At 40.2% G+C, this 9,668-nt stretch overlaps 1 protein-coding gene across 2 annotated transcripts in view; it reads left to right on the top strand.

Annotated features, from left to right (window-relative positions):
• The first annotated feature begins 687 nt into the window (after window positions 1-687).
• tmeff2a (transmembrane protein with EGF-like and two follistatin-like domains 2a) overlaps window positions 688-9,668 on the top strand; it is a 98,022-nt gene continuing 89,041 nt past the window's right edge. For both annotated transcript variants that reach the window (XM_027152520.2, XM_027152519.2), the window contains exon 1: window positions 688-1,255. In XM_027152520.2, the coding sequence (XP_027008321.1) occupies window positions 1,078-1,255 (178 nt within the window). In that variant the 5' untranslated portion in view covers window positions 688-1,077. The remainder of the gene's footprint in view (window positions 1,256-9,668) is intronic.

Here is a 9,668-nt window from a genome sequence, read left to right as displayed (position 1 = left end):
TTCAAAGGTTAATTGTCACTCGCAAACACACTGGTAATTTGGTGACTTCAGTGTAGACAATCCAACAATCTGCATGTTTTGAGAAGTCAGAGGAAACCAGAGAACCCAAAGGAAACCCAGGTGGACATGTGTAAGATCTCATTCAGACAGTAACTTGAGCTCTGGGTCAAACTGAAGAACGTTGTGAGATGGTTCTGCCACCTGCTGTGCCACTGAGCTGACACTAAATCATTACTCTAAAAGGTGGTCCAAAGTACATCAGTGTTTCTTTTTCTTTTTTTAAGGTTTATTTTTGTGCTTGAAATCATTTTTTAAAGGTATAAACAATAACGTTAACATTTAAAAGATGCACAGCGAATAAAAGTGATCAATGTTTATCTTTATCTTCACATCCATGCTGAGCAGAAAACCATCTAACATATATCAGATAGTGGAGTCTATTCACGCAGAGCTGGGGATTCGTGATATATTCCTCCGACCCGTCTAAAAGCTGGGCGTTAACGCCTCATTCCCTCGCGCTTCCTCGCATCTCTCTCTCTCTCTCTCTCTCTCTCTCTCTGTCTCTCTCTCATCCTCTCTCTCTCTTTCACTCTCTGCCTTTCTCTCAGCCAATCAGCCCAGCAACTCCGCCCTGCGCGAGACCACGTGCCTCCGGAGCGAACTGGAAACCTGCTGCTCGCGCGCGGCGCGTCACTGTGGTTATAACGCGTAGCGCGCGACGGGAATGAAAGTAAAGTAACCGCATCTCGGAGCTCAGCGGATGTTACACCCAGCTCGCGAAATGGAATTGCCTTATTGCCCTATTTATCAGTTCCTTAGCTGTCTTTCTTTTTTCTTTTAATTTTTGACTTCTTGGGCATCTTCTCTTCCCGGTGTTTCATTATCCTCCTCATCATCATCATAGTCACAATTTCCCCCCCACTGTTTCTCTCCATCATCTCGCGCCTGTGTGCTCTTCAGTACCGGGTGGATCCGGTGCAGTCGCGCGACTAACGGCAGCGCTTAATGGGTCGCGGAAAATGGCAGAGTTTCGGCCTGTGAGTTGGCCTAAGTCGGTCTACCGGGGGGAAAACTGAGATGGGTTTCGCAGCGGTTTCTGCCACAGCGGAGCCTCGGCGCTCATGGAGCCGCGCTGCCAGAGACTGGCTGTGGGTCGCTGTGGTCTCACTCCTCGCTACCTTCCCCGTGCAGCGCCTTCGCGCTTTCCCTTCTTCCCTCAGCGACTGCCAGACGCCCACCGGGTGGAACTGCTCGGGTGAGAAACGCATTTATTTTATTTCCAAAAGCTTGCCAAAGTTTATAAACACAGAGCGGGTGGAAGTGCTGCGCCACAGCTGAAGCGCGCGGCACGGTACTCAGGCTGCGTCCCAAACCGCGCACTTCCCTTCTGCACAACCCGGGTCTGAAACACACTAACCCGTGCCTGTATGGAACTGTGTTGGCTTGGGACAACCATTCTCTCTTTCTCTCTCTCTTTTTAATTCCATAATATCTAATTATCTTTACAGCAACATCCGTTATTGCACTTTGTTCCATGGTCAATGGGGATGTAAAAATAGCTCATCCTATATATTACACAATTCCGTGCCATAGTTCGCGGTTGGGAACGTTGCCTTTCTCTTTCTTCTCTTTTACTATCTTATGAATCTCATTCCAGCTTGTAAGATTTGGTAGAATTTCTTCCTCAGTAAAAAAAATAAATTTAAATTAAACAAATGCAAGTTTAAAGCTTTTCTACTTTTCTATAGAACTGAAGTGTGTTTATATTAGACAGATGTGCCATAGTGTTGACATACTGCACAATGTGAGCGCAGTAGTAGACGATGCGGTTTGGGACACAGCCCTAACAGTGCGCCTTATCGGAGCCTGGAAGGCACTTGACACCACTAACACCACCTGAAAAGAGGGGGGGGGGAGCTAACGTGGAAAATACATGAAAACCTTGTGCGCCTTGATACACCAGTGATGAAGAGTATAGAGCTTTGAGAAAGAAGTGAGGATGATTAGACTGAATTGTTAACAGAAAGCAGACGTGTGGTGTTTGGGCAGTACTGCCTCAGGCTTTACTTAAGGGCAAGTTACTCTGCGTAAAACCATAAAATCAGGCTTGAAGGCGCAAATACAGAATTAAACTCTCCCGGAGTTCTCAATCAACCCCTAACATGTAGTGTCACAGTGTTCATTCTGCCCTGAGTGGAGGTTTATAGCCCATAAACGCCGTTTGGGTTTTGGCTTGGTGCTGACTGGATGCTGTTTAACGCTCGCTCTGTTTTGCCAGTTTAAAGGCCTTAATGATTGCAATTCACAGATTTGTTCAAGATATTTTTTTCAATTCCTGATTTCAATTTAATAAACAATTAAAAAAACACAAAAAAATCCGGTATAACAGTTTATAACAGTTGTTTCATTAAATTACTGTGAGCTCCTTTTCATTTTAAACCTTTAAATCGATTTTATTACTGAAGATTTTAATTCTATTCGTTGTTTTTTGTTGTTGTTGTTGTTTATTTGGTCTCACTGAATGCTATGGCATGCATCAATTCATCTGTTAATAATAATAATAATAATAATAATAATAATAATAATAATAATATCACTTTACCAACAGAAACATTATTATTATTATTATTATTATTATTATTATTATTATTATTATTATTATTATTATTATTATTATTATTAAGTTTGAATCATTCCTATTTTTGTTTGTTTGTTTTATTTTCTTATGTTTTATTTCAGAACCGTGTGTGAATCATGGTGAAATAAATAAAAAAAAATAAAATAATATATATATTTGCGAGTGTTATAGCAGTAAATAATAAAAAAAAAGTACAGTAGATTTTGTTCTTGGACTGCCAGTGAGTTTAAAGCCCTAATTTGCTATATGTTAGTGTTTATTCCTCTTGGGCTACTTTTGGATATGTAAATTCTTCATATGTTTATTTTCCAAAGGATTAAGCACAAGTCAGTTTTCTATGATTATGTCGGTAAATTTGTCTTAATACTTAGTCTGAAAATTTTCACCCGAAGTTACAACAAAAAAAAAGAAAAATCCGTGGACGATTTCTCTAATCATAATTTCTGTAAACTGCGGAAGTTCACTGTGCAGTCTATATGATTTCTGAACAAATAAATGATTTATTTATCCATAGCTGCATGTACTATACATTTCAATCCTTTCTGTAGACTTGGATAGAATCACTTCATCCTAATGACTTTTACACAAATATTAATGTTTTAAAGTATACAATACTATCATGTGGAATCGGTATATTATATTGTGACATTTATGTTACTGAAATGTCAATAAGATCAGCAGTTTATGAGAGCGAAATAATAGATAGTGGGTCACGACAATGATGATGATGATGATGATGATGATGATGATTACTGCAGTGACAGAAAACTAATGATAGCTGTCAGATTTCCTGTGTTGCTTTAAGCAGGCTGCATGTTTTATTCTTCATGTTTTGAGCTGGATAGAGAGATTTGTGATAGCGCTTGTATACTTTGGCTCCCAAAAAATAGATTTTGAAGCAGAGATTTTATTTTTAATTAACGACTCACTTGAGCACAATCACGGCTTAATCATGCATGTAGATTCCACTTTGCTGTGTGACCAAAGGTGACTAGTTAAAAGGCCTCGTACATCCTTCCAGCCTGAAGGCAAGGCAGTTAAAAGACTAATAACTAAGACGCGGTCAGAAGTCGCTTCACTCGATGTGACTAATTTGTCGTAATCGAGGCTTTATAATTACTTAACAAAGGCCCAGGTGGCGAGGAGAAAGCAGAGAAATGTTAAAGTCATGGCAGTTACAAGACAGAAATGTGCAGTGAAGAGGACAAAGCAAGCTGCTAATTGCATCACTGATCTGAGAACTACTTTTTTTTTTCTCGTAACAGATGCAAATAGAAATTTTCGTCTTTTATATGTTGCCTTTTCAATGAAACAGCTTCCGAAGACGGTTAGCAACGGTCCGGGCTTCCTGACCCGGGCTTTATTGATTTACTGTTCAGAGATTGTGTTTGGTTTGTATACCGTATGTTGCATTCGCAGCTGTCGAGGCACGAATCGTCGAGCGAATGTGTTTGTGATTTAGCCATAAAAGTCAGTGTTACATGATTAGCTCTGAGTTCATTAACAGAGACAATAGAAAGCACAATACAGCTTCCTGATTTAGTGAATGGGAACATATGGTGGTAATGTTTGCAAGCTTGTGCTATTACAGTAGCAGAATCTGGAGTGTTTGCTGCAGTAAGTCCCTGAAGATTCTCCTGGATTGTAAGCAAAATTAAGTTAGTGAGAGAAGCACATTCAAGTGTAAAATCATCTAATTTTCTTGCTTTCTTTTTTTTCCCAAATGTCTATTTTCTTCCATTTACTGTACTTGTGCCCTAAAACAGCGGATTTGCTATGCAAGGAAGTTATTGAATAATTAATATTTTATCATGTTAATCCGCGACGTTAAATCCACGAACACTACTACTGTAATGCTAGGTTTCTAAATCCATTTTTCAGCTTTGACACAACAATTAAAGTGGACGTTCCTGAGTGAGACAGAAACCCTGGGCTTGACACTGCATTTCCTGTTTTTCAGGCAGAAAGTGCCATAATGCTTTATAGAGCAGTGTATAAACATCACCTGTTAAATATTTGATGGCGGCCAGCTTGTTTTTTTTAATTATTCACGGGGCTGAAACAGTGGCCTCGGGCAGAAAGAACAATCAACCCTGTCCCTCGATACCTGGCTGTTTGGCATATGCGTAGTAACAGCAGTCGGCCAAACCTTCTCCTCTGACACTGTAGGCTCCAAACTCTTCCAACAAGCAATCAGAATAAAAAAACAAAACAATGCAGGGAAAAGAGTGCACGAGCCGGCGTCAACTTATCTCGGCATTGAAAAGAGGGGAAAAAGTTAGCCTGATGACGATGGGGCATTATTCTACTGACAGTGATATCGACGCAGGTTTTCTGATTCATTGTCGTTGTCCGAAACGTTGACCTGTTGTTGCAGTACAAATTATCGCTTGTTATTGAACAGCAAGGATTTACTCATGGTCCCACCAGCAGCTTCCTCTCTCTTCATTTCGTCACGCTTTGGCAACATATCACTCTGTCGGCTCCTTTTTTTTTTTGCATAATGATGGCCATTCACAACTGAGAAGCCATAATGGAGAAAGCCTGGAAGACAACATCATAATGCATTTTTATATTGCGTAAAGGAGGATATGGATATAACTTGCAGGCACGACGAACTATATGGCATTCGAGCGGCCTTTCATAAAGGTTACGTAAGGAATCTAAAAATGTTTTCTGCAGCCACTGAAGCATAAATATTTTCAGGCGGAAAAAAAACAACAACTTCACTTTCCTGTTTAGAATAGACACTCGTTTTATGTCCTTTGGTTCATTTCCCACCCACTAGCTATCACACATGAGCTCGTGAGAAGGGAGAACGAACACACTTCATGTAAGACACGTGAAATCAGCTAAGATATCTTTTTAGACTGCTGCTCATGAAGCCTCACAGGAGTGCTTAACACACACACACACACACACACACACACGGAGGACAGAACTATCTGTTCTCTTTCCATTACATGAGCGCACAGACGTCACTGTGAATGACAGGAGAAAGAAAGAGAGAGCGAGAGAGCGTGCGAGAGAGAGAGAGAGAGAGAGAGAGAGAGAGAGAGAGTAAGTATACCACCACCCCACCTAGAGAGCCATTTTTCCTCTCATTTTTGCTCACAGATAGCTACAATGTTCATCTTCTGAAGCGTAATCTGTTGCACTACTCACAAGCAACCTTTGTTTGAAGGAAGACAATAAAACTGTCACTCTCCAGGACAACTCTTATGTTTCTTGATGTTATCTCTTAGTCGGGACTCTACGATGATTCACTATTATGTGATCATATCTGGGGTGGACAAATGATTTATTATTCAGACCATACGCTCCAACCTGCTACCTAGTCCACTCTTTTGGTTAAAACATAATCAGCAAGGTTTAAAATGCTATCAAATCTAGCTTTAATATAGACTAAGGTGTATATGATCATGTTTGCATTCTCCGGTAAGAAGATTCTCACGTCACTTGTGTTCATGGGTTGTGTTCAGTGACCACACTGGAACTACAATCTGTGCTCTAGCATGACAATGCCCCATGTGCAGAAAGTCCCTGAGCTCCATGAAGACATGGTGTGGACACAGTGTCCTGGAGTGTATAACTCAACCCCACTGAACACCTTTAGGATAAACCGGAACACTGACTAAACCCCACTCACCCTTACATCAGTGTCTGACCTTACTGATGCGCTTTTAGCTGAATGAAAACAAATCCACACAGACACGCTCCAACATCGAGTGGAAAGAAGACCGGAGCTTATTATACCAGTGAAGGGAATAAATCTGGAATGAGATGTTTAACATGATGGACCTATAGGTGTGATCGTCAGGGGTGCACAAACTTTTAACCATGTGGTATACCTGACCAAACTTTCTGTTAGAACTTGAGGTGTTTTGTCCTCGCGCTATGCAAAAAAATATACGATTCCTTAGTCGTCATGCTAATCGACAAAGTTCCGTTGTTGAACTTTCTCATCCTCCGCTTCCAACGGAAGCTCCATTTATTTCTCCATATTGAGCAGCTGAACTCTTTTGTAATCACATTTCTGCTGTTCAGCTTCGCTGCACAAAAACGTACCCATCAATAAGCATCGGTTCTCAGATCCTTTTACACAACGCTGTCATTATTTTCAGTTGTTCCGAAATCCACAGCGAGCTGGTCAGGTTGTGCTGCCAGATTGGACATGTTCCCATCCAATTAAGTTGAACTTAATGAAGCTCTGTGGGGATAAATGACCTTGGGTAATTTCCTTTGTCTTCTCCAGGCAGGATTTTGAACCGAGAAGGCGTGTTTGTAATTACCCCATGATGGGCCGCAGTGCAACAAATTAATACTGACTGGACTCTATTTACAAAGTGACGCGAGTGGCCCAAGTGGCCCACATTCAGAAGACGGGTGAGGCAGCGTGCCATGAATACAAAGTCTGTTAGAAAACAAGCCTCTCATTTACAATTGTTTGGGCTTTTCACAATAACACAATTCTGCTTATTAAAACGGTTAGCGAGAGCATGAGGACGCTGTGGTCATCTGACTCTCCAATTATAGTAGCTGTAGTCATGTGACCCTCCAATCATAGTAGTTTTTATTCAGTTATGAGTCGTTTTCGTACGCAGCTCTGGATAAAGGCGTCTACCAAATGATGTAAATGTAACTGTGAATGAGTTGACACACATTACCCACGACTAATAAATTACACGACACGCTGCTGATTCTCATTCATTCTAAAGGAAGGTTCACATAACAACTTTAAATGGAAACGTTTATGAATCAAACCTAGATAGTTGGTTCACGCTTAGCCACGCCCACTCAGTAAACTACAGATTCCAGGCTAACAAGTTGATGTGAATGTTTACGTGGGGAAAGTTTACAGGGTTAAGCCCAATGTTTAATTTCATCAAATGGAGGTATGATATCAATTTTATGGACTTTTCTGCACATTCATTTATGTTGGATGAAATGCTCTGACTTGTTTTTGTTTTTGTCCCCAAAAAAATTCTAATTCTAAAACAAAATTATACCAAAAAAAAAAAAATCTTAATTTTTTTTAATCTTTGCTACATAATATTTTATAAAACTTGGGTGCAAAATAAACTCCATGTAAAATTACTGCTATTTTTTTCAGTCTAAAATGGTCTTGGCTCCTTTTATATATCATTTTACAGAGGAAGAAGATTTATTTGTCTATAAAACAACATTAATATTAATCCACTGGCAGAGTCCTTGGTCAGTAAGCAGCGAACGGGGTTAAAGGTCAAATATCAGGGCTGTAGATTCCCAAAAGTATCACAGCAAGGATTTTGTCATTAAGTGTAAGTGCATGCATCCCTCTCTCTCTCTCTCTCTCTCTCTCTCTCTCTCTCTCTCTCTCTCTCTCTCTCTCTCTCCGAGTTAAAATGAACTGTATTGTGCAATGCATTCGAGAAGCTCTGTTCTTCTTTGAGGCCCAGGTCCATCTTTGTGTCAGTGTGCAGTCATCAGTGCTACTGTCATCAGTTAGAAGCTCATTGTGCAACAAACACACTCCAGTCAGGATTGTTGTGGATGTTAAGTGATCCTTGACCAACAAGCTTAGCGTTCTGTATACAGCGGAACTGCAGCTCACGGTTTGTGGCCTTGCTTTAAAGATGCGCTAACAAATAATTTCCTAACAATCAGCATTCAACATTTATAGTTAACAACAGCGCTTGTGACGCATCTTAAAAGGCAGCGGAGGTTTAATTCGACTCACTTTTATTTGTATGGAGCTTTTAAGGATTGTACGGTATCAAAGCTGCTTTACAGGACTGTAAACATTTACAAAGTTTAAAGTTGAAATTGATGTTGAAATGAATGAACAAGCCAGAGGTGACGGCGGTGAGGGAAAAGTCTGAGACGAAACGAGGAAGAAACCTTGACAGGAACCAGACACAAATGCGAACCTTATCTTCATCTGGTGCCACAGGAGAGTGTGATTATAAATGTCTTTTTTATAACGGTGTATAGTCAAAAGGATTAATTCATGAATTTAACATTTATTTCTTCCTGCCAAAGGCGACCTGACTACGTCAACAGCAGTCCAAAGTGGTTCTATCCACAGCAGTCCAATGCAATACCAATTAATTCCCAATTTCTAACCCTACAGTACATGGCTTCAATTTGGCTCTATATAAAGGTCCATTTTGTGCTTCCACATATAAAGCAAGTGAAATTTTTTTAATTCTAAACACATTTATGGCATTTTTCACAATTATCCAGAACGCCTTACATTTTTATTTCACTTTACACAGCTGAGAAATTGGTGTATATGGGATTCGAACTCACAACCTTTCGATCGGTAAACCAACGCCTTAACCACGAGGTGACCACAACTAGTCTTACCTGTGAGTTTATTTAACTGGGAGTTATTTTGTAAAAATTGTTGTCCATTGAATATGTTGTCCTTCCATACGTTTAAATGAATAAAGAACAGAAATGTTAATGCTAATACCACCATGATGGCATCTAAAGCCCCGTTCACACTGCAGGTAAAAGTGGCCCAAATCTGATTTTTTTTTTGGGGTCAAGTGACCAGGTCAGACTTCTTAAGGAATAGTGTGAACACTCAAATCTGGCCAAGATCTGATTTTTTTCAAATCAGATTCAGACCACTTCCATATGAGGTCCTGAATCAGTCCCAAATCGGATTTTTTCCAATGTGGCCACAGTGTGAACACCCAAGGCGGATTTGATGCGACTTTTACGTCAATCTACATCGACATCCGCACACAAAAGTGACTACGCCTACAAAATGGATCAAATAATCAAAAGTTGGCTTTCGACATCCGAAAATTTTCAAAACACTGCGTCTCTGTGCTGCCATTACATAAACATTTAGAAAGGAAAGCGAAAATGCTTACTTCCTCCATAACCTCGCCAACTTTAGCGCAACGGCGTGCTGCGTGTGACGTCATTGTTATTGTTCGTTTGCGCATGCGGGTCAGTTCGAAACAGCAAACAGTTCACATTGGTATCTGATATAAGCCACATTTTAAAAGGTAACGTGAACAGCCAAACAAAAAAA

This window comes from Tachysurus fulvidraco, chromosome 6, assembly GCF_022655615.1.
Source record: "Tachysurus fulvidraco isolate hzauxx_2018 chromosome 6, HZAU_PFXX_2.0, whole genome shotgun sequence".
NCBI lineage: Eukaryota > Metazoa > Chordata > Actinopteri > Siluriformes > Bagridae > Tachysurus > Tachysurus fulvidraco.
This window is presented reverse-complemented; position numbering and strand designations above follow the sequence as displayed.